The 25,337-nt window shown below is 44.0% G+C and overlaps 1 protein-coding gene across 1 annotated transcript in view; it reads left to right on the top strand.

Moving 5' to 3' along the window:
• Positions 1-25,337, top strand: part of LOC126203105 (protein unc-119 homolog B) — a 60,950-nt gene that overhangs the window by 20,554 nt on the left and 15,059 nt on the right. Inside the window, exons 4-5 of the mRNA XM_049937348.1 lie at positions 23,917-24,031; positions 24,115-24,287. Of these exons, the coding sequence (XP_049793305.1) occupies positions 23,917-24,031; positions 24,115-24,287 (288 nt within the window). The remainder of the gene's footprint in view (positions 1-23,916; positions 24,032-24,114; positions 24,288-25,337) is intronic.

Genomic DNA, 25,337 nt, shown 5'->3' on the forward strand with positions numbered 1-25,337 from the left:
TACGATTCCCTGTAGAAACTAAATATTTATTTAATTCACCAGCAATGCTCAGAAAATGATTTTTAAATACTGTACATATATCTGATTTATCAGTGACAGAAATATTTTTACTGCAAACTGACTTTGTATCGTCGACCTTGTGCTGCTGACCAGACACTTCCTTCACAACTGACCGTACGGTTTTAGTTTTATCCTCTGAATTAGCTATTCTATTTGCATGCCACATACTCTTTGCCTTCCTAATAACATTTTTAAACACCTTCCAGTACTGTTTGTAATGTGATACTGTAGCTTGGTTGTGACTACTTCTAACGTTTTAATATAATACCCGCTTTGTTCTAAATGGTATCCTTATCCCACTAGCAGCCAACTGGGGTGCCTATTACTGTTAGTACCCCTTTTAGAATGTTCTAATGGAAAGCAACTCTCAAAGAGTATAAGTGTTTTAAGGACAGCATTATATTTATCATCTATGTTATCGGCACTATAAACATCCCACCACTCTTGTTCTTTGACAAGGTTTAAAAAACTCTGTATTGCTGTTGGACTAACTTTCCTACATATTTTGTAATTATATGTGACATTTGTTTGAGTACAAAAGCCTTTTAGTGTTAAAATTTGTGAATCATGGTCTGAAAGGCCATTCACCCTTTTTACTAACGGAATGCCCATCTAGTAATGAAGAATGAAAAAAATACTGTCTATGGCTGCGCTACTGTTTCCTTGCACCCTAGTTGGAAAAAACACAGTGTCCATCAGATCATATGAATTTAGGAGATCTACCAACATCCTTCTTCTTACACCATCATATACAAAATTTATATTGAAGTCACCACATAGAACTAATTTCTGGTACTTCCTACAAAGTAAATTAAGAACCCTCTCTAGTTTGACCAGAAATGCTCTGAAGTCAGAGTTATTGGACAGAAATGCTCTGAAGTCAGAGTTATTGGACCTATAAACAACAACAATTAGAAGTTTAGTTTCACTAAATTCAACTGGCCCTGCACACCATTCAAATGTCTGTTCATTGCAGTGCCTTGATACGTCTATTGACTCAAATGGAAAACTGTTTTTTAAGTACATAGCCACTCCCCCAGCCCCCAAGGAACTCCTTGGTATCCTGGTAAAGTAAGCTTCTGAATAGTCAGATTATTTAAGTGGTGCTCCGATTCACCAATAATTTCAGTCAACATCTATAAGCAGTTCACTAACTTTATCTCTAATATCTCTTATATTTTGATGAAATATGCTAATTCATTTTCTACTTGAAAACATGACGTCCTCTGAAGGTGAGCCCTTAGTTACAGGGACTTCCTTTAAGCAGGTATATCTTATCAGCTGACTACAATCTAAAAAAGGTGCAGCTCTAACACCAACTACTACAGGAATTTTTCCATGAGTGATCCCAACATCACCCACTACACTGTCACCTATAAGCTTTGCCAGCCTCCCCTTCCCATACATATTGAGGCGCAGGCCATGCCTAGTGAAACCCAATCTACTGATAGACCCAACTGGCACCACTGAAATGTGACCCATGCCCTCTGCCATCAGTGCCCTCCCCAGCCCCAGGATAACGCGCCTAACAGCCGCATTAAGATGACGCCAATCATGATGCTGAAACAGTTGCACGAAATGCGCATTAGTGCCACCAGTTTGAGTAGCTATCTTTACCAGGACATCACTTACGTCATATTTCCTGTCTGCATCAAGACTGTTCCCTGCTCCACCCACTATTGCTACCTGATCCTCCTCCGTAAAACTCCTGCAAAACTCCCCTATGATGTCAGTCACCTGAGACAACCCTGCACTAGGCTTCACAAAGCTGGTGACCTGGTAATCACTCCCCAACACTTCCTGCAACTCCTGGCCCACACCTCTACCGTGTGAACTACCTAGCAGCAGAACCTTCTTCTTTCTGCTAGACTTTGCAACTGACCTAGGCCTCCTAACTGCTGAGGAATGCTGCATGTTCCCTACATCTAGAGGCTCCTCTCCACTCAACTCTTGTCAGTTGGTCAAATCTATTGCATATATGCAAAGTATGACTGCCTGAATACCTCCTCATGTTAGCTGCCTTCTTGCCAACTGCCATTTCCCATTATCCATCACCCTTCACCCTCCTCAACCTACCTAGCTCCTCCTTTGTGTGTTGTAACTGCACCTGAAGGGCATAGATCTTATGCTTCTGCTCCTCTATCAACTTATTTCTACTGCATATTCTGCATTTGCAGGAGAGGATCTCGATAGAATGCCCACTGGCTTCCCCACTGCATACCCCCTAATGAAAATACTTTGAACAAATCCCATACAGTAACCCACTACTCACAAGCCTACGACAGAGCCCATTCTTCTCACTCGTGGTAAAATTTTACTATTACTGAAAAAAACTGTATGTCTATGTTACCCAAGTTCAGTTACACCAGTAGAACTATTTATAGAACTAACAATAGCGGTCTCGAAAGTCAGTCTACTAAGAAAGCAACTACTTGTATTAATACTACTACTAATACTATACAGCTAATACCAATACCAACAAAACTTCACAAAATTATTTGCTAAAACCTAAAATTCAAGCAACCACTGGAAACGTCAACAAAGTTAAAAACACTGAATGAAAATTTTACTGAAATATTTCACTATAAACAATAAGAAACATAAGCTGAAAACTAAAGCATGAAATTTAATAAACAACTTCAACACACAGAAAACTCAGCTAGCGAACGTTTCCAAAAGTTTATTAAATCGTTATTTTGTTACAAACAGCACTATTAAATTAATAACTGTATAACAGTGCACAAATATCTTTGTCAGTACTTAGCTTTACAACTGCAACAGCTGCAAGTGCACGCCAAAAAATGTAAACACACAACTGAGGCATGAGGCTGGGACGAACGACGTAAGCACATTCACGAATAACAGACCACTCGAGTCAATAACACAGGAAGAAAGACTGAGATTAATGAAAATCCACTAATTAGTTACTTTTATGACAACGTTAACTGGAATACTCTCTCTCAAATTCTGAAGGTGGCAGGGGTAAAATACAGGGAGCAAAAGGCTATTTACAATTTGTACAGAAACCAGATGGCAGTTATAAGAGTGGAGGGGCATGAAAGGGAAGCAGTGGTTGGGAAAGGAGTGAGACAGGGTTGTAGCCTCTCCCCGATGTTATTCAATCTGTATATTGAGCAAGCAGTAAAGGAAACAAAAGAACAATTCGGAGTAGGTATTAAAATTCATGGAGAAGTAGTAAAAACTTTGAGTTTCGCCGATGACATTGTAATTCTGTCAGAGACAGCAAAGGACTTGGAAGAGCAGTTGAACGGAATGGACAGTGTCTTGAAAGGAGGATATAAGATGAACATCAACAAAAGCAAAACGAGGATAATGGAATGTAGTCAAATTAAATCGGGTGATGCTGAGGGGATTAGATTAGGAAATGAGACACTTAAAGTAGTAAAGGAGTTTTGCTATTTGGGGAGCAAAATAACTGATGATGGTCGAAGTAGAGAGGATATAAAATGTAGACTGGCAATGGCAAGGAAATCGTTTCTGAAGAAGAGAAATTTGTTAACATCGAGTATAGATTTAAGTGTCAGGAAGTCGTTTCTGAAAGTATTTGTATGGAGTGTAGCCATGTATGGAAGTGAAACATGGACGATAACCAGTTTGGACAAGAAGAGAATAGAAGCTTTCGAAATGTGGTGCTACAGAAGAATGCTGAAGATAAGGTGGGTAGATCACGTAACTAATGAGGAGGTATTGAATAGGATTGGGGAGAAGAGAAATTTGTGGCACAACTTGACTAGAAGAAGGGATCGGTTGGTAGGACATGTTTTAAGGCATCAAGGGATCACAAATTTAGCATTGGAGGGCAGTGTGGAGGGTAAAAATCGTAGAGGGAGACCAAGAGATCAATACACTAAGCAGATTCAGAAGGATGTAGGTTGCAGTAGGTACTGGGAGATGAAGAAGCTTGCACAGGATAGAGTAGCATGGAGAGCTGCATCAAACCAGTCTCAGAACTGAAGACCACAACAACAACAACAACATGGCAAATATTAACACAAATAAACTTTAAAATAAATAACTGAAGACTGAAACTTTATGAAATATTGACTAGCAATTTCAACAGCAGTCGAGCACACGTGACGTCACACCAAAGAATTAGCTTTGTCTGCTGCCAGGGACACTGCTCCAGGACCTGATAAGATCCATTATGCCATGCATCGTCATCTGTCCCCTGAATCGAAAGAACAGCTCCTCTCTACTTTGTCAGATCTGGTTTGATGGACAGTTCCCCACAACGTGGAAGGAGACAATATTAATTCCATTCTGGAAACCAGACAAGGACTGTTGCACTCCTAACAGTTACAGGAGTGTAGCCCTTACCATTTTTGTGGATAAGACTCTTGAACTTATGGTCAATGGGCACCTCCTCAAGCTGCTCGAATCCTGATGTCACTTAAGCCACTCCCTGTGCAGTTTCAGGTGCTACCGTTCCACCCTTGACAAATTAATTCTACTGGAGACAGTGATACAGGAGTCCTTATGCCGAACCATTTGGTTTTTGTGCTTTTTGACCTCGAGAAACCATATGACACTGCTTGGAGGTACAACATTCTTTGCGAACTTCATGAATGGGGACTACACGGACGCCTGCCTCTTATCCAATCCTTTCTCTAGGACCAGCATTTTCGACATTGTGTTGGCAATGCTTTGTCTGAGTGTTAGGTTCAAGAAAATGGGGTCCCCTAAGACTGTGTCCACTGTGTCACTTGTTTACCATTGCTATCAGCAGCATTTCCCATTTCCTCCGCAGTCAGAAGCCCTGTCAAATGTTCTTTGTTTGTGGATGACTTTGCAATCTTCTACTCTTCCTCTTATCTTATAAGGAGGACAAGGTAGCTACAGCTAACCATTAGGATGTTCGAAACATGGCCCAGGACAAGTGGTTTTCTGTTCTCACCTGAGAAGACTACATGTGTCAATTTTGACTATGCTCATCGAAGTTGTAACCAACTAGTGCTCACAATGGGGGACAATTTTTTTGTTTTCAAGTAGCAGTGCACTTTTTGGGTTTATTTGACTTTGAAAGTGACTTAGCTTCCACATTTGAAAGACATACAAACAAAGGGCTTCCAGTCATTTAATATTTTGAAATGCCTTCGCGAAAAACATGGAGAGCTGACAGATGCTGGCTGCTGTAGTTTTATAGGGCATTTGTTCAGTCATGTTTAAATTGTGGCAGGGTGGTTTACGGATGCCCCCTGCGGGTTCGGGGGTAAGAATAGGCCCGCGGTATTCCTGCCTGTCGTAAGAGGCGACTAAAAGGAGTCTCAAACGTTTTGGCCTTCTGTGATGGTCCCCTCTTGGGTTTGACCTCCTTTTTTCCAAATTTCCGTTGTTAGTGCATGCCATTTGTGGAAGGACGCCTTACGTGGTGTTTTTCTATTGGTCCATCATGCACCACCATCTTGCATGTTACCTATTGTGGTGTGGCGGGATTTACACCCAACGTCTTGTGCGCAATCCCCTTCTTAGTGCCCACGACAACTGTGGACCCTTTCAACACCTAAAATCCAGCACGGTAGCCAGTCCGTTGTGGTGGGGTCGTCATGTGCCCTCTTGGTGGTAGCCCCCCTGACCACGCAGGGATCGCACTACAGATGCCAGAGCTGTTTCCTCCCCATGCATGCCAAGGAGTATGTGCTCATCTTGTCTGGGGCACGGGGACTCCGGGCAACGGGATATCGGCCAGGTAACCGTTGCTTTGGCTGGGTGGCACCCTTGGGGAGAGCCCTCGTTCGGAGTAGGTGGCATCTGGGCGGATGTGGCGCAATGAAGTGCAATAAATCACACCAAGCTGGTGGTCGCACGGCCACCAGCGTCTCTAAGCGAGGCAGAGTAGACTTTGATGCTGCGCAATATGACCCTCAGTCGTTCCCCTCGTTGGCTGCGCCATGGGAGGGACGCGGATCTAGTGCCAAGCAGGAGCCTTACGTACCACAATACCTTGCCTGCAGCAGAACTGATAGTGACTCCTTTCTTACGACGAAGCCTCTGTTTTTTGTGGAACACCTGGAGGATAAGTTTGGGGAAGTGGCGGGGTTGTCTAAAATGAGGAATGGGTCCATCCTCCTCAAGACGTCCTCCCCAGCCCAGTCACGAGCGTTGCTCTTGTGTGATAAGCTGGGTGATGTCCCTGTTACCGTTACTCCACACAGTAGCTTAAATATGGTCCATTACCATCGTGACCTATTGTTACGATCCGACGACGAGCTGAGAGCCGACTTGGAACGACGTGGTGTACGTTTTGTCCGTCGTGTACATAGAGGACCCAAGACTAACAGGGTGGCCACCGGTGCCTGTATCTTGGCCTTCGAGGGTGCTGTATTGCCCGAGAAGGTGAAGGTAATGGTTTACCATTGTGACGTCAAGCCATACGTCCCTCCCCCGATGCGGTGCTTCCATTGCTGGAAGTTTGGGCATATGTCCTCCCGTTGCCCATCCAGCGCCACATGTCGAGATTGCGGACGCCCCTCTCATCCTGATTCTCCATGTGCGCCTCCGCCTGTATGTGTCAACTGTGGGGAGCACCACTCTCCATGCTCGCCGGATTGCCCCGTTCTTCATAATGAGCGGAAGATAATGGAATTTAAGACCCTGGACCGGCTTACTTATCGAGAGGCAAAACTGAAATTTGAAAGGTTGTATCCTGCTTCCCTTCGAACATCTTATGCTGCAGCCACGTTATCGTCGCCCTCGCGAGCGGCGGTTGTCGCCTCATCTGTGCCGCCTTCAGTGGGCCCTTGGGGCCGTGCATCTCTGTCTGCCCCCCTCGTGTCTGGGGGCAAGCCTTCCTCTGTTGCCCCCTTAGCAGTTGGGGGCAAACCCTCTTCTGTCGCTCCCCCCAGGCGTACTTCGGGAGTGACCTCTGCTCCAAAACCGGGGGGCTCGATCCCTCCCCCTCCTTCTCCGCCGGCGTTGCCTATGCCAGTTCCTCTCTCGCGGAAGGGGTCCCTCGGGGCTCTCCCTTCCTCCGTTTCTTCTCCTACCCAGCCGGATGTCAGCCAGTGGCTGAAGGTTCCGCCACCTGCTGGTCGTAGGGCTTCTGCGTCGTCGTCAGCCTCAGATGCTCCTTCAGAGAAGCTCTCCCAGCCCTCTAACCCAAAGGACAGACGCGAGAAGAAGGAATGGAACGTGTCCAAGAAGAATGACGTTCCGGCGGTTTCAGTACCGCCTGCTATAAATAGTTCTGGCTCTGGGAATGAGGTGGAGGTCCTCGCCTCTGCCGCGGATCTCGCCCTCACGGAACCCTCGGGGGCCTTTCCTATGGACGCAGCTGACTCTCCCCCGGTGGCGGAAGTTGGCTCTGAGGCGTCGTCTGCCTCTTAAGTCGCCTTCACGCCCTCCCAGTCCCTTACTGGAATTGCGGCGGTTATTTCCGCCACCTGCCTGAGCTCCGGATGCTTCTGAGTGTTTCCCCTGTTCACTGCATTGCTCTGCAGGAAACTTGGTTTCCAGCAATGCGGACCCCCGCCCTTCGCGGTTATCGAGGCTACTATAAGAACCGCACTGCCTGTCAACGAGCGTCAGGTGGGGTTTGCCTCTTTGTTCACCACTCTGTCTGTAGCTCGCCCGTACCCCTTCTGACGCCTTTAGAGGCAGTCGCTGTCAGGGTTGAGCTCTCGCCGGCTATTACTGTTTGCTCTGTTTACATTCCTCCGGATGGGGAGCTCCCCCGACATGTCTTGGCTGCGCTGCTGGCTCAACTCCCGCCACCATTGCAGCTTCTGGGCGATTTCAATGCCCACAACCCTCTATGGGGTGGGACTGTCTCCGATGACCGCGGTCGTGCCGTGGAGCATGTGTTGGCTCAGCTCGACCTTAGCCTCTTGAATACCGGTGCTCCCACATATTTCAGTGTGGCCCATGGCTCGTTCTCGGCCATCGATCTCTCTCTTTGCAGCCCCGGACTTGTCCCATCCCTCCACTGGAGAGTGCATCCTGACCTGTGTGGTAGTGACCATTTTCCCATCTATTTGTCACTGCCCCAGTGTCATTCTTCTGGGCGCCTGTCCCTCTGGGCTCTCCGCAGGGCTGACTGGCCGGCTTTTACTTCCGCTGCCACCATTGCATCTCCCCCACAGGGTGACATTGACGAGGTGGTCCATGTCTTGACCACGTCAATCATTTCTGCGGCCGAGGCTGCCATCCCCCGCTCTTCTGGACTCCCTCGGAGGAAGGCTGTACCCTGGTGGTCGCTGGAGATTGCTGAGGCTATTCGCGACCGTAGGCGGGCTCTCCAGCGTCATAGGCAGCACCCGTCTCTGGAGACCCTCATCGCCTTTAAGAGGCTCCGTGCCTTGGCCCGTCGTCTTATTGCACGGCGTAAGCAGGAGTGCTGGGAGAGGTATGTCTCATCCTTGGGCTCCCGTGTCTCTCCCTCGCTCGTGAGGTCCCGGATCCGGCGGATTTATGGATACCGGACCACTATGGGTGTCCCTGGGCTCTCCCTGGATGGCGCTGTCTGCACGGACCCTGCTGCCATTGCTGAACTCCTTGCTGCGCACTATGCTAAGAGCTCTGCGACTGCAACTTATCCCCCCGCCTTTCGCTCTCTAAAGGAGCGAGCCGAGCAGACGCCGTTATCATTCCATACGCGTCGTTCTGAGAAATACAATGCTCCTTTCAGCGATAGGGAATTCCTCGCTGCCCTCGCCGATTGCCCTGATACAGCACCAGGACCAAACTGCATCCTGCATCCACGCGCAGATGCTGAAGCATCTTTCCAGGGACTGCCAGAGACACATCCTCACCATCTTTAACCGCATTTGGAGCGAGGGCGTGTTCCCGTCGCAGTGGCGAGAGGGGTTATTGTCCCCATCTTGAAGCCCGGTGCGGACCCACTGCCGGTGGACAGCTATCGTCCCATTACCCTCATCAACGTTTTGTGCAAATTGCTCGAACGTATGGTGGTGCGGCGTTTGTGTTGGGTCCCTGAGTCGCGCGGTCTCCTCGCTCCATCCCAGGGTGGCTTCCGTCGGATCTGGTCTGCTGCGGACAATTTGGTGCGGCTGGAATCTGCTATCCGTATGGCCTTTGCCCGACGTCAGCATCTCGTTGCTGTATTTTTTGATCTGCGGAAGGCGTATGACACCACATGGAGGCATCACATCCTTGCTACGTTGCATGAGTGGGGTCTTCGTGGTCAGCTCCCGTCTTTTCTTCAAACCTTTTTATTGCGCCGCTCTTTCCGGGTGCAAGTCGGTGCCACCTCTAGTTCATCTTATATACAGGAAAATGGGGTCCCGCAGGGCTCGGTGTTGAGCGTCTCCTTATTTCTAGTGGCCATTAATGGTCTGGCTGCAGCTGTGGGGTCGTCGGTGTCTCCTTCTTTGTATGCCGACGACTTCTGCATCTCATTTAGCTCAATGACTACGGGAGTCGCCGAACGCAGGCTGCAAGTAGCCGTTCGCAAGGCAGCATCATGGGCTTTGACTCATAGTTTTCACTTCTCTGCAACCAAGACTCGAGTTATGCACTTCTGCAGGTGTCGGACGGTCCACCCTCATCCTGAACTTTACCTCGACGGCCACCTCCTTGCAGTGGTGGACACTAGCCGCTTCTTAGGACTCGTCTTTGATGCCCGGCTCACATGGGTTCCTCATATTACTCAGCTGAAGCAAAAGTGCTGGCGGCACCTCAGCGCCCTCCGCTGCCTGAGCCAAACGTCTTGGGGTGCAGATCACTGCACGCTGTTGCGATTGTACAGAGCCCTTGTGCAGTCCAGGCTTGATTATGGGAGCCTGGCCTATGGGTCTGCATCACCCTCAGTGTTGACGATGTTAGACCCCATACACCACTGTGGGGTTCGGCTTGCAACTGGTGCTTTCCGTATGAGCCCCGTGGATAGTCTACTGGTGGAGGCCGGGGTTCCCCCGCTGCGGATTCGCCGCCATCGACTGCTCGCTGACTACGCTGTCCACGTGCATTGCTCGCCGGGCCATCCCAATCATCGCCTGCTTTTCCCTGCCATGGTCCTCCGTCTGCCCGAACGGCGACCTCGGTCTGGGCTTTCCATAGCTGTCCGCGTCCAGCCCCTGCTGTCGGAACTGGGGTCATTCCCTCTTCTGCCTCCCTTCCGGGTCCGTGCACCTATGCCTCCCTGGTGTTTGCCCCGGCCGTCCGTCCGTCTGGACTTGGCACAGGGACCCAAGGACTCGGTTCCGCCTGTGGCCCTCCGTCGCCGTTTTCTTGCGCTCCTCGCCTCATTTTCGGGCTGTGAGACTGTCTACACTGATGGTTCCCTGGTTGGTGGTCGCACTGCCTACGCTTTTGCTCACGCTGCCCATGTTGAACAGCGCTCCTTGCCGGCTGGCTGCAGTATTTTTACTGCAGAGCTGGTGGCCATATTGCGCGCTCTTGAGCATATGCGTTCCTGCTCAGGTACGTCCATCGTCATCTGTAGTGACTCCCTGAGCAGCCTCCAGGCCATCGACCGCTGCTATCCCTCTTCTCCTCTGGTATCCTCTATTCGGGAGTCTGTTTCCGCCATTACCCGCTCTGGTCGTTCGGTGATCTTTGCTTGGATGCCAGGTCACGTTGGCATCCCGGGGAACGAACGTGTCGACAGGCTGGCCAAAGGAGCGATCGACGCCCCAGCTTTGGAGATCGGACTCCCGGCTCGAGATCAGCAGTTGGTGTTGCGCCGTAAGGTGCTTGGGATGTGGGCTGATGAGTGGTGTGGCCTGACATCCCCGAATAAACTGCGGGCTGTTAAGGAGACGACCGATGTGTGGCGGTCCTCCCTGCGGGCTTCTCGCAGGGACTCTGTAATCCTGTGTCGGCTCCGCATCGGCCATACCCACCTGACGCACGGCCATCTTTTGTGTCAGGAAGATCCCCCCCAGTGTCGGTGTGGGTCCCGGCTGACGCTCGCCCACATTTTGTTGGAGTGTCCCCGACTGCGCACCCTCCGGCAGTCTTTTAATCTCCCGGGCACTTTGCCTTTGGTTTTATGCGACGATGCCTCCATGGCTGACGACGTTTTAAATTTTATTCGTGTTAGTCCTTTTTATGGTTCCATTTAAGGAGGTCCTGCACCTTTCCCTTTCTGTGTCTCTTGTCCTCGAGTCTCTCATATTTGGTTGCAGATTTTAGTGTGTAGTAAGATGGTTGACTCTTTCCCTTTTTTTGTTCTCGTGGTCAGTCAACCAGTCTCTGGCTATCTTCTTTTCTTCTGTTTCTTTCTGTCTGGTGTTCATCTGTACTCTTCTCGTCTGTAGTGTTCGTTGCCTAATTTGTGTTCTTTCAGTGCCTGGGGGTGAGTCTCCTTCCCCTTGGGGTTTTACCTGCTCCGTGAATTTATATCTCGCCTGTTTTTGGAATGGGGGACTGATGACCTTAGCTGTTTAGTCCCCCCTTTTAAACATCCCAACAACCACCACTGGTCTACGGATCAGCCTGTCCTTCCTACCTCAAGATGTCCACCAAGAGGGCATTCGGATATCGACTGGAGCCTTTCAGATCAGCCGAGTCCATAGTCTGTGTGCAGTAGCTGGATTCGGCGATGTGTCCTTTTGGCTTGACAGATGCTGAAAATCTCAGCATCACCTCAGTCATTGACATTTAGTTTAGTGGTCCAACCCACCTTTGAATGGCTGTTCAGGAATCAACCCCATGCGACCGAGCCATTTGGGATATGTGATACATTCTGTCTCAAAGGTCTGGCTGTATCAAGTACCAAAATACACAGCCAGGGATGGAATGCATTCCTGTCTTGGCGTCTTCAGAGGTCCAAAGTGATTTTAAGTTTGACACAATACCAGAAAACTTGTACCCCAGATTATGTTTTTACACCTTTGTTTTCGTCCATTTTAAGAACGAGCCGGAGTTTTATTGTTGTTTGTACAGATGGATTCCAGCAAGAGAATGTCCTTGATTGTTCTGTTGTTTTCCCTGATACTGTTTTTAAAATGTGTCTCCCAGAACAATTCATAAATTACTATGTGGAATTACGTGGCAATATGACGGCACTGGAGAGGGTTCACAGACATCAGTGTACAAGGGTTCTTGTCTGTTCATGCTCTCTTAGTGCACTGCAAGCACTTCACCAACTGTATCCAGTAGACCAGCTGATTCAGCTCATCCATGACTCCTTACAGCAACTCCACCAACATCGTTTTGCTGGGTACCTGGCCACATCGGGATACAGGGCAACGACATGGCCGACAAAGCCACCAAGGAAGCATGTCAGGATGGTGCTGTCCATCAATGTCCCATCCTGTTGCACGCCATCATCTCATTTTTTGACAGACTCATCATGTGTCGATGGCAGTGGGAGACTGAATGGTTGCAGGTGACAAACTCAAATTGACCACGAAGTCATGGCGGACTTCATGTCAGCCTCACCGCTGAAAGGAGGTTCTGCTTACCAGAATGCGCGTTGGACATAGCCCTTTAATTACGTGGCTTCTCCTCCTCTGGCAGGATGATCCACCACTCTGTGATGTTTGTAGTGTGTCACTTTCAGTTCAGCATATTGCGGTAACTTGTGTTCTATGTACTGATATTAGGGCAGCACTCAGTCTCGATGGAGATTTGCCCACCATCCTCACAGACTCATCATGTGTCGATGGCAGTGGGAGACTGAATGGTTGCAGGTGACAAACTCAAATTGACCACGAAGTCAGTGTTACAAGAGTGGTGAAATTTTGTCAACTGTCCGGCTTCGTCCCTCAGTTGGTGGGGGAGGGAGGCAGAATTTAATACAACCCAAACTGATCCTCATGTGGGGACAGCATTCGTCCCCACCCATGACATTCATGTGCTGACTTTTGTCAGGGCACTGATGACCATGATGTTGAGCGCCTCTCACTGAGGCATCATCATCATCATCATCATCATCATCATCATCATTATCATCATCATCAAATTGGTCATGAAATATTGAAGGTTGTATGAAGGTTACAGATAAATATTCCACACTATCTCTTGATGAGTGCTAAATAAAATGAAATTACCTGTTACTGGACAACACACTTAGGTTGTGGCTCTGAGGTATTTGATGAACCGTATATGAGTCAGAAACACATCAATGAATTTGGCATAGCGTCCAAGGCAGCAGGGCATGGAGCAGCGTACTGCCCCTATATAAAGTAGATTCACTCCAGACTGGAGCGTAATGTAGCTCTCCTTCCACCATTAAAAACAATTTTGGTATGTTGGCTACATTTCTTACTCAGCAACATACATCCTAAAGTACCTCAAACCTAATGGCTACATTTTTCTCTGCTAATTCTCGGAACTGAATACAGCAGGTTTCTTAATTTTGAAGCAAGATTATGTGTCAATATCCTTAATGCCGTTTTGCTGCAGAATTCTTAAGCATTATATTAAGGTATGGAAAAATTTCTTGAGAGAAGAAAGCTCCTACACACAAATCAGCACAAATTTAGAAAGAATCGCTTGTGTGGAACTCGGCTTGTTCTTTTCTTGCACAATATCCTCCACAAATTCCATATTCCTAGATTTCTGGAAAGTATGTAACACAGTGCCACAGTGCATACTTACGATGTAGGGCCAAACACACGGAATAGATTCTCAGAGTGGCTCGATTTTTAGGTAATCAAACTCAGTATGGTGTCCTGGATGACAAGTGTTCATAAGAGATAAGGATATTGTCAGAAGTGTCACAGTAAAGTGTGGTAGGACTGCTCCTGTTCTCTACATACATAAACAGTCTATCAGAATGAGTGAGAAGCAATCTGCTGCTGTTTGCTGACAACTCTGTAGTGAGGACACCTACACCTGTGGACAAGAGAGGCTGTGCCCCTCCCCCCTAACCCCATCTCTCAGAAAAAGGAAAAAATATAGTGTAATCAGGTGTTTTTCTTTCAAGAAAATGATTTAAAAGTCGATATCATGTAGATTCTTAATGGCTTTGAGATTGGAATTTTTATGCCCACTGAAAAGTTGCCATTCATCTTCCAAAGTATTAAAAATACTGAGTATCCCTGATTATGTGATTATTTTGAAAGGGACAATGACAGACCTTTGATACCAGTCAGCACATCATGATTGACACAGAGGCAGAAGTTTTGAATATCTCTACTGTGACAGTCAAAAGAGTGACAGACAAGGAGGAGAGTGCAAATTCAACTGGAAGCTCTGTTCTTGTGATGTTCGGAAAGACAAGGGAGAAATTGTTGTGTGACACATATTGACAACCTTGACAAAAATGCAGTTAGACAGCATATACATTGAGGTGATAACAACTCATGTAATATCTCATAATATCGTGTCAGACCACCTTCTGTCCAGTGTAGTGCAGCAACTAGAACTGACATGTACTCAATAAGCTGTTGGAAATCCTGTGCAGAAATTTTGAGCCATGCTGCATCTATAGCCATCCATAATTGCGGAAGCGTTGTCAGTGCAGGATGGTACAGGTGGACGAACTGAGCTCTTGATTACGTCCCATAAATGTTTGATAGGATTTTTGTTGGATGATCTTGGTGTCCAGATGATTCAATCAAATTGTGCAGAATGTTCTTCAAACCAGTTGTAAACATTTGTGGCTTATTGACATGGCACATTGTCATCCGCTGGCTGCGGTGGTCTCGCGGTTCTAGGCGCTCAGTCCGGAACCACGCGACTGCTACGGTCGCAGGTTCGAATCCTGCCTAGGGCATGGATGTGTGTGATGTCCTTAGGTTAGTTAGGTTTAAGTAGTTCTAAGTTCTAGGGGACTAATGACCACAGATGTTAAGTCCCATAGTGCTCAGAGCCATTTGAACAATTTTGAACATTGTCCTCCATAAAAATTCCTCTGTTGTGTGGGAGCATGAAGTCCATGAATGGCTACAGAGGTCTCCAAGTAACCAAACATAACCATTTCCAGTCAGTGATTGGTTCATTTGGGCCAGAGGACTCGGTCCATTCTGTGTAAACACAGCCCAAACACCGGTTTGGTGCTATCACCAGCATGCACAGTGCGTTGTTGACAACTCAGGTTCATCGCTTTGTGGGGTTTGTGCCACACACAAACCCTACCATTAGCTCTTACCAACTGAAATTGGGATTCATCTGATTAGGCCACAGTTTTCCAGTCAATATGGTCATGGGACCAGGAGAGACATTGCAGGCAAAGTTATGTTGTTAGCAAAGACACTCACATTGGTCGATAGTTCTGAACTAAAGGATTAAATTACTCCAGGAGCAAATTTTTCATTTACTTCCGAAGTAAATTTATTTGCTCCATTAATGGCCGAGAGCACCATTGAAGAGTACACTATTACGTTAGTAATTTAAGGAGGAAATAAGGCCAGAATTTACTTATCAAATTGTAGCATGGGATCTTATTAATATCCATTGTACTACTGCTGGGAGAGCTTTTAACAATTTGATGAACAGTTTAATTGCCTCAAAGCCACTGTATGTGTCCATGCCACAAATCCAAGAAAATATATTAAAGAACAAAAGGGAATTCTAACAAACTGGTAAATTCCCAAATGTCATGGGGCCATAAATTGTGTACATATACCCATACTTTGTCCTTCTGGAGCACAAGCAGAACTATACAGAAATTGCAAGAATTTTTTTCTATCAATACACAAATCATCTGTGATGCCAATATGAAGATTTTAAATATGGTAAGCCATTGGCCAGGTTCAATGCGTGATGCACACATTTGGGACAATAGTAGAGTTGCTACAGAATTTGAAAGTGGATAGTATGATGGGTTGCTTGTTGGAGATAGTGTATGTGCTCTCTCCAAACTTCTTACGACGCCTTGTGTTCTGAGCCCTCACAGGAATCAAACGGCGATACTATAGAGCCCATATTGTTACCAGATGTGTAATAGTGCGAGCGTTAGGTATTTGGAAGGAGCATTTCCAAATTCTCACCAAAACAATGTGATTTAAACCAAACAAGTGTGGGAATGTTATTGTGGCTGCAGCATTTCTGCACAACTGTGGAATAGGAGTTAGAGATGTGTTTCATCCAGATGCTGTGGAGGTGAATGACATTGAACAATATGCATTTCAGCCAGAAGAAGATGCTGGAGGCCAAGTTGTCAGAAGGTCTATTATACTTAATTACTTTAAATAAAATTTTACGTAGTTTTCTAGTAAAATTATAAGTTAATGTAAAGACTTTTCCTTCTTAAATGAATAAATAAGCCACCAGTTTGTCACCAGTGCAGTTAAAAGTGACTCGTTTTATTTATGTTTAATTTAATAGCTATGTTCTTTTTTCTTTCTTCCCCTTTTTTTGCTAGCAGATTAACATTCTCATTTTATTTCTTAATTGAGTATACAAAGTCATACATTGTTTTTGTTATTTTGAATAAAAATTACTTCTTTTATAATATTGCAAATCAAGATAAATATTAGAATGCGGTATTAACAAAAATTAGTACTGACCCCCTCCCCATGAACTATGGACCTTGTCGTTGGTGGGCAGGCTTGCGTGCCTCAGCGATACAGATAGCCGTACCGTAGGTGCAACCACAATGGAGGGGTATCTCTTGAGAGGCCAGACAAACATGTGGTTCCTGAAGAGGGGCAGCAGCCTTTTCAGTAGTTGCAGGGGACAACAGTCTGGATGATTGACTGATCTGGCCTTGTAACACTAAACAAAACAGCTAACTGTGCTGGTACTGCGAATGGCTGAAAGCAAGGGGAAACTACAGGCATAATTTTTCCCAAGGGCATGCAGCATTACTGTATGGTTAAATGATGATCGCATCCTCTTTGGTAAAACATCCCGGAGGTAAAATAGTCCCCCATTCGGATCTCCGGGCGGGGACTACTCAGGAGGACGTTGTTATCGGGAGAAAGAAAATTGGCATTCTACGGATCGAAGCGTGGAATGTCAGATCCCTTAATCGGGCAGGTAGGTTAGAAAATTTAAAAAGGAAAATGGATAGGTTAAGGTTTGATATAGTGGGAATTAGTGAAGTTCGGTGGCAGGAGGAACAAGACTTTTGGTCAGGTGATTACAGGGTTATAAATACAAAATCAAATAGGGGTAATGCAGGAGTAGGTTTAATAATGAATAGGAAAATAGGAATGTGGCTAAGCTACCACAAACAGCATAATGAACACATTATTGTGGCCAAGATAGATACGAAACCCACCCCTACCTCAGTAGTACAAGTTTATATGCCAACTAGCTCCGTAGATGACGAAGAGATTGATGAAATGTATGATGAGATAAAAGAAAATAATCAATTAGTGAAGGGAGGCAAAAATTTAATAGTCATGGGTGACTGTAATTCGATAGTAGGAAAATAGAGAAAAGGATACGTAGTAGGTAAGTATGGATTGGGGGGAAAAAATTAGAGAGGAAGCTGCCTGGTAGCATTTTGCACAGATCATAACTTAATCATAGCTAACACTTGGTTCAAGAATCATGAAAAAAGTTTGTATACATGGAAGAAGCCTGGAGATACTAGAAGATATCAGATAGATTATATAATGGTAAGACAGAGATTCAGGAACCAGGTTTTAATTTGTAAGGCATTTCCAGGGGCAGATGTGGACTCTGACCACAATCTATTGGTTATGAATTGTAGATTAAAACTGAAGAAACTGCAAAAAGATAGGAATTTGAGGAGATGGGACTTGGATAAACTGAAAGAACCAGAGGTTGTAGAGAGCTTCAGGGAGAGCATTAGGGAGTGATTGACAAGAATGAGGGAAAGAAATACAGAAGAAGAATGGGCAGCTTTGAGAGACGAAATAGTGAAGGTAGCAGAGGATCAAGAGGGTAAAAAGATGAGGGCTAATAGAAATCCTTGGCTAACAGAAGAGATACTGAATTTAATTGATGAAAGGAGAAAATATAAAAATGCAGTTAATGAAGCAGGCAAAAAGGAATACAGACGTCTCAAAAATGAGATAGACAGGAAGTGCAAAATGGCTAGAGGACAAATGTAAGGATGTAGAGGCACATATCAGTAAGGGTAAGATAGATACTGCCTACAGGAAAATTAAAGAGACCTTTGGAGAAAAGAGAACCACTTGTGTGGATATCAGGAGCTCAGATGGAAACCCAGTTCTAGGCAAAGAAGGGAAAACAGAAAGGTGGAACGAGTATATAGAGGGTTTATACAAAGGCGATGTTCTTGAGGACAATATTATATAAATGGAAGAGAATGTAGATGAAGATGAAATGGGAGATATGATACTGTGTGAAGAGTTTGTCAGAGCACTGAAAGACCTAAGTCGAAACAAGGCCCTGTGAGAAGAACTACTGACAGCCTTGGAAAAGCCAGACCTAACAAAACTCTACCATCTAGTGAGCAAGATGTATGAGACAGCCGAAATACCCTCAGACTTCAAAAATAATATAATAATTCCAATCCCTAAGAAAGCAGGTGTTGACGGACGTGAAAATTACCGAACTATCATTTTAATAAGCCATTGATGCAAAATACTAACATGAACTCTTTACAGACGAATGGAAAAACTGGTAGAAGCCGGCCTCGGGGAACATCAGTTTGGATTCCATAGAAATGTTGGAACACGTGAGGCAATAATGACCCTATGACTTATCTTAGAAAATAGATTAAGAAAGGGCAAACCTACATTTCTAGCATTTGCACACTTAGAGAAAGCTTTTGACAATGTTGGCTTGAATACTCTCTTTCAAATTCTGAAGGTGGCAGGGGTAAAATAAAGGGAGCGAAAGGCTATTTACAATTTGTACAGAAACCAGATGGCAGTTATAATAGTCGAGGGGCACGAAAGGGAAGCAGTGGTTGGGAAGGGAGTGAGACAGGAGTGTAGCCTCTCTCCGATGTTATTCAATCTGTATATTGAGCAAGCAATAAAGTAAACAAAAGCACAATTCGGAGTTGGAATTAAAATCCGTGGGGAAGAAATAAAAACTTTGACGTTTGCCGATGACATTGTAGTTCTGTCATAAACAGCAAATGACCTGGAAGAGCAGCTGAATGGAATGGACAGTGTCTTGAAAGGAGGATATAAGATGAACATCAACAAAAGCAAAATGAGAATAATGGACTGTAGTCGTATTAAATCGGGTGATGCTGAAGGAATTAGATTAGGAAATGAGACACTGAAAGTAGTAAATGGGTTTTGCTATTTGGGGAGCAGAATAACTGATGATGGTCGAAGTAGAGAGGATATAAAATGTAGACTGGCAATGGCAAGGAAATCGTTTCTGAAGAAGAGAAATTTGTTAACATCGAGTATAGATTTAAGTGTCAGGAAGTCGTTTCTGAAAGTATTTGTACGGAGTGTAGCCATGTGTGGAACTGAAACATGGACGATAATCGGTTTGGACAAGAAGAGAATACAAGCTTTCGAAATGTTGTGCTACAGAAGAATGCTGAAGATTAGTTGGGTAGATCACTTAACTAATGAGGAGGTATTGAATAGAATTGGAGAGAAGAGAAATTTGTGGCACAACTTGACCAGAAGAAGGGATCGGTTGATAGGGCATATTCTGAGGCATCAACGCATCACCAATTTACTACTGGAGGGCAGCGTGGAGGGTAAAAATCGTAGAGGGAGACCGAGAGGTGAATACACTAAACTGATTCAGAAGGATGTAGGTTGCAGTTGGTACTGGGAGATGAAGAACCTTGCACAGGATAGAGTAGCATGGAGAGCTGCATCAAACCAGTCTCAGGACTGAGGACCACAACAACAACAGTACTAACACTGGAAATGATAAACACAAATATTATGCCATATAAGAATCAAGCACATATTAAACATTTGAAAAAATACCAAGGAAATAAAAGATGTTTTATAAATACGAATATTTTCTTATTCATTCACAAAAACCAAATTTCTCGAGCACACTGGCTGAAGAACCGAAACACGAAGTTTGCTCCATTACGTTCTTGAACTTATTCATAATTTCTGTTTTAAGGTTATGCTCTCCTTTCACGATTTCTCTTTGTCTTTCTATTAACAACATGTTTGCATTGTATTCCTCTTATATTAAATGTATTTGTAAGGAATGAAGCTCGTCTGCTTTTTTCAACAACTCTTGGTTCTTCACTACAACCACATGTTCTCTCCGTCTTTTGTTGGGCACATCTTCTGATAAGCTCCCACCAGAGAAGCAGGCTGAGGTTCATGACTTAAGGGATAAAGTTTCATCTTCAGCAGTTTCGTTGCTACATTCAGAGCAGTTATCATCATCAAAGTTGCTTGAAAGTATCACATTGTCTTCAGATGTGTCATTGTTGTTAACTCACAAGAAGTTATGAGTGCTATCGACATAGGATTTCACATTGATTCCGTATTTGTATATTTCCAGAAGGCTTTTTAAACTGTACCCCACAAGTGGCTTGTAATTAAATTGCACGTTTATGACATATCGTCACAGTTATGCGACTGGGTTTTGTATCTCTTGTCAGAGGGGTCACAGTACGTAGTAGTTGATGGAAAGTCATCGAGTAAAACAGAAGTGATTTCTGTCGTTCCCCACGGCAGTGTTACAGGCCTTCTGTTGTTCCTTATGTATATAAATGATTTAGAAGACAGTCTGAGTAGACATCTTAGGTTGTTTGCAGATTATGCTGTTGTTTATCATCTAGTAAAGTCGTCAGATGATCAGCCAATTGCAAAGCGATCTAGATAAGATTTCTGTATGGTAAAAAAATTGACAGTTGACCCTAATTAATGAAAAGTGTGGTGTCCTCTACATGAGTGCTATAAGGAATCTGCTAAACTTTGGTTACACGATAAATCAGTCAAATCTAAATGCCATAAACTTGATTAAATATGTACGAATTACAATTGCAAACAATTTAAATTGGAAAGAAACAAGCTCCTCTTCTCCTCAATTCTGTTTAATACCTCCTCATTAGTTATTTGATCTACCCATGTAATCTTCAGCATTCTTCTGTAGCACCACATTTCGAAAGCTTCTATTCTCTTCTTGTCCAAACTGGTTATCGTCCACGTTTCACTTCCATACATGGCTACACTCCATACAAATACTTTCAGAAATGACTTCCTAACACTTAAATCAGTACTAGATGTTAACAAATTTCTCTTCTTCAGAAACACTTTCCTAGCCATTGCCAGTCTACATTTTATATCCTCTCTACTTCGACCATCATTAGTTATTTTGCTCCCCAAATAGCAAAACTCCTTTACTACTTTAAGTGTCTCATTTCCTAATCTAATTCCCTCAGCATCACCCGACTTAATTCGACTACATTCCATTATCCTCGTTTTGCTTTTGTTGATGTTCATCTTATATCCTCCTTTCAAGACATTGTCCATTCCGTTCAACTGCTCTTCCAAGTCCTTTGCTGTCTCTGACAGAATTACAATGTCATCGGTGAAATTCAAAGTTTTTATTTCTTCTCCATGGATTTTAATACCTACTCCGAATTATTCTTTTGTTTCCTTCACTGCTTGCTCAATATACAGATTGAACAACATCGGGGAGAGGCTACAACCCTGTCTCACTCCCTTTCCAACCACTGCTTCCCTTTCATTTCTCTCGACTCTTATTACTGCCATCTGGTTTCTGTACAAATTGTAAATAGCTTTTCGCTCCCTGTATTTTACCCCTGCCACCTTCAAAATTTGAAAGAGAGTATTCCAGTCAACATTGTCAAAAGCTTTCTCTAAGTCTGCAAGTGCTATGAACGTAGGTTTGCCTTTCCTTAATCTAGGTTCTAAGATAAATCGTAGGGTCAGTATTGCCTCACGTGTTCCAACATTTCTACGGAATCCAAACTGATCTTCCCCGAGGTCGGCTTCTACTAGTTTTTCCATTCGTCTGTAAAGAATTCGTGTTAGTATTTTGCAGCTGTGGCTTATTAAACTGATTGTTCGGTAATTTTCACATCTGTCAACACCTGCTTCCTTTGGGATTGGAATTACTATATTCTTCTTGAAGTCTGAGGGTATTTCGCCTGTCTCATACATCTTGCTCACCAGATTGTAGAGTTTCGTCAGGACTGGCTCTCCCAAGGCTGTCAGTAGTTCTAATGGAATGTTGTCTACTCCCGGAGCTTTGTTGCGACTCAGGTCTTACAGTGCTCTGTCATACTCTTCACGCAGTATCGTATCTCCCATTTCATGTTCATCTACATGCTCTTCCATTTCCATAATATTGTCCTCGAGAACATCGCCCTTGTATAGACCCTCTATATACTCCTTCCACCTTTCTGGTTTTCCCTTCTTTGCCTAGAACTGGGTTTCCGTCTGAGCTCTTGATATTCATGCAAGTGGCTCTCTTTTCTCCAAAGGTCTCTTTAATTTTCATGTAGGCAGTATCTATCTTACCCCTCATGAGATAAGCCTCTACATCCTTACATTTGTCCTCTAGCCATCCCTGCTTAGCCATTTTGTACTTCCTGTCGATCTCATTTTTGAGATGTTTGTATTCCTTTTTGCCTGCTTCATTTACTACATTTTTATATTTTGTCCTTTCATCAATTAAATTCAATATTTCTTCTGTTACCCATGGATTTCTACTGCCCTCGTCTTTTTACCTACTTGATCCTCTGCTGCCTTCACCACTTCATCCGTCAAAGCTACCCATTCTTCTTCTACTGTATTTCTTTCCCCCATTCCTGTCAATTGTTTCCTTATGCTCTCCCTGAAACTCTGTACAACCCCTGGTTCTTTCAGTTTATCCAGGTCCCATCTCCTTAAATTCCCACCTTTTTGCAGTTTCTTCAGTTTTAATCTACAGTTCATAACCAATAGATTGTGGTCAGAGTCCACATCTGCCCCTGGAAATGTCTTACAATTTAAAACCCGGTTCCTAAATCTCTGTCTTACCATTATATAATCTATCTGAAACCTGTCAGGATCTCCAGGCTTCTTCCATGTAGGTAGCATGTTATATATTATTGAGAAATAGGGGGGAGGGTGTCACGGACATGATCCAGGATTTGTGGTAGACATCATTAAAACAAAGGCATTTCACGTTGCGGCGGGATCTTCTCTCACAATTACCGAGCGAGGTGGCGCAGTGGTTAGACACTGGACTCGCATTCGGGAGGACGACGGTTCAATCCCGCGTCCGACCATCCTGATTTAGGTTTTCCGTGATTTCCCTAAATCACTTCAGGCAAATGCCGGGATGGTTCCCCTGAAAGGGCACGGCCGACTTCCTTCCCCATCCTTCCGTACTCCGATGAGACCGATGACCACGCTGTCTGGTCTCCTTCCCCAAAACAACCAACCAATCTCTCAAAATTTCCGTCACCAATTTTCTCCTCCAAATGTGAAAACATTTTTTTGATGCCGACTACATAGGGAGAAATGATCATCATAATAAAATAAGGGAAATCAGAGCTTGCACAGAAAGATATGTGTTCCTTTTTTTCTGTTCAGTGTTCCAAAGTAGAATAATAGAGAATCATTGTAAAGATGGTTCAATGAACCCTTTGACAGGCACATAAGTGTGATTCGCAGAGTAGGCATCTAGGTGTAGATCTATATATATTAAATTTTCCTACGAGAGTGCTTTTTATAGTGAGAACTTGTTCAATTTTTTAATGTAATTTTAATTTGATTGTAAACTGATCTCCTTAAAATTTGTTTCTGCTAATTTCCCAATGTCATTCGAGTGTTCCATTCTACTTACAGTTTTTATTTTATTTTGTTCTTCCAACTTCCATTTGTACGGCTTGACCTCAGAGACGTTTCCATTGATGTATACAGAAGCGTCATTCATTCCTCTGACCACGCACCCCATTCTCATATATCCCATTAATTCCTTAGACCAGAACCTGGCTTCTGAAGGTTTGAGATTCTTCAGATGCGCTTTTTGTTTCTGGATGTGGTGCTGCATTTTGTTGTTTTGATAAGCATTTACTGTTTACACTATGCAAGAGACAACATAACTAAACCCCATCTTAGTAAATTTATCATTTATCTGTGTTAGATGTTGAAGATGCTGATTCTGATCCTGAACGAGAGGAGTCTGATCCAAATGCCGGTAGATTTGTTCGTTACCAGTTTACACCCCAGTTCCTTAAGCTAAAGACTGTGGGAGCAACGTAAGTATTTTTGACTTTAACAAAAATGAAATGTAACTTATTTATTAACAGTATTTATAAGTGTTTTCTTTTCTCCCCTCAAGAGTTGAGTTTACTGTTGGAAATAAACCAGTCAGTAAATTCCGGATGATTGAAAGACATTTCTTCAGAGATAAACTGTTAAAGAGTTTTGATTTTGAATTTGGTTTCTGCATACCTAACAGCAAGAATACATGTGAACACATTTATGAATTTCCAACGTTGCCACCAGAGCTAGGTATGTATTACTTTATATTTAAAATTTTGTATTTGTGGGGAGCCACAGCCTCCAGATGCTTAATAAATGTAAACATGATCCATAGTAGGCTGTAATGCAATGCTTATTTAATGGTGTGATTAGCTAATTTTGACCAAGCATCATTGTCATTTGAAAATGACACAAAATATAGATGTTACGAATGTGCTTGATAGTGACACTTAGTCGAAATTAGCTAATTGCACAATTAAATAAACATCGCATTACAGCCCACCGTGGACCATGTTTACTTTTATTAACCTTGTATTTACATAGTGTAAAACAGATTGGATTCCATAGTTGCTGTACCTTACCACACTTTTTTTTTTTTTTTTACGCATCTAGTTCTATATGAGCAAATTGAGGAGCAAATCTCCAAGGTCACGGAACATGTCAGTACATGAAATTACAACATAAAAGAAATAACAGATAAAATGTTTATGAAACGCCTCAAAAAAAATATCAATCCATAAGTTTATGTAAACGCAATCAACAATATAACACAGGAATCAGCTTAATTTTTCAAGGAACTCCCCAACAGGGTAGAAGGAGTGACCCATGAGGAAACTCTTCAGTTTCAATTTGAAAGTGCATGGATTAGTGTTAAGATTATATATATATATATATATATATATATATATATATATATATATATATATATATATATATATATATATATATAACAGAGGGAAACATTCCACGTGGAAAAAATATATCTAAAAAGAAAGAAAGTGATGAGACTTACCAAACAAAAGCGCTGGCAGGTCGATAGACACACAAACATACACACAAAATTCTAGCTTTCGCAACAAATGGTTGCTTCGTCAGGAAAGAGGGAAGGAGAGGGAAAGATGAAAGGAAGTGGGTTTTAAGGGAGAGGGTAAGGAGTCATTCCAATCCCGGGAGCGGAAAGACTTACCTTAGGGGGAAAAAAGGACGGGTATACACTCGCACACACACACACATATCCATCCGCATGTACACAGACACAAGCAGACATTTGTAAAGGCCTTGAGGCTGAAATGAAAATAA

Source organism: Schistocerca nitens, chromosome 9 (genome assembly GCF_023898315.1).
Source record: "Schistocerca nitens isolate TAMUIC-IGC-003100 chromosome 9, iqSchNite1.1, whole genome shotgun sequence".
Lineage (NCBI taxonomy): Eukaryota > Metazoa > Arthropoda > Insecta > Orthoptera > Acrididae > Schistocerca > Schistocerca nitens.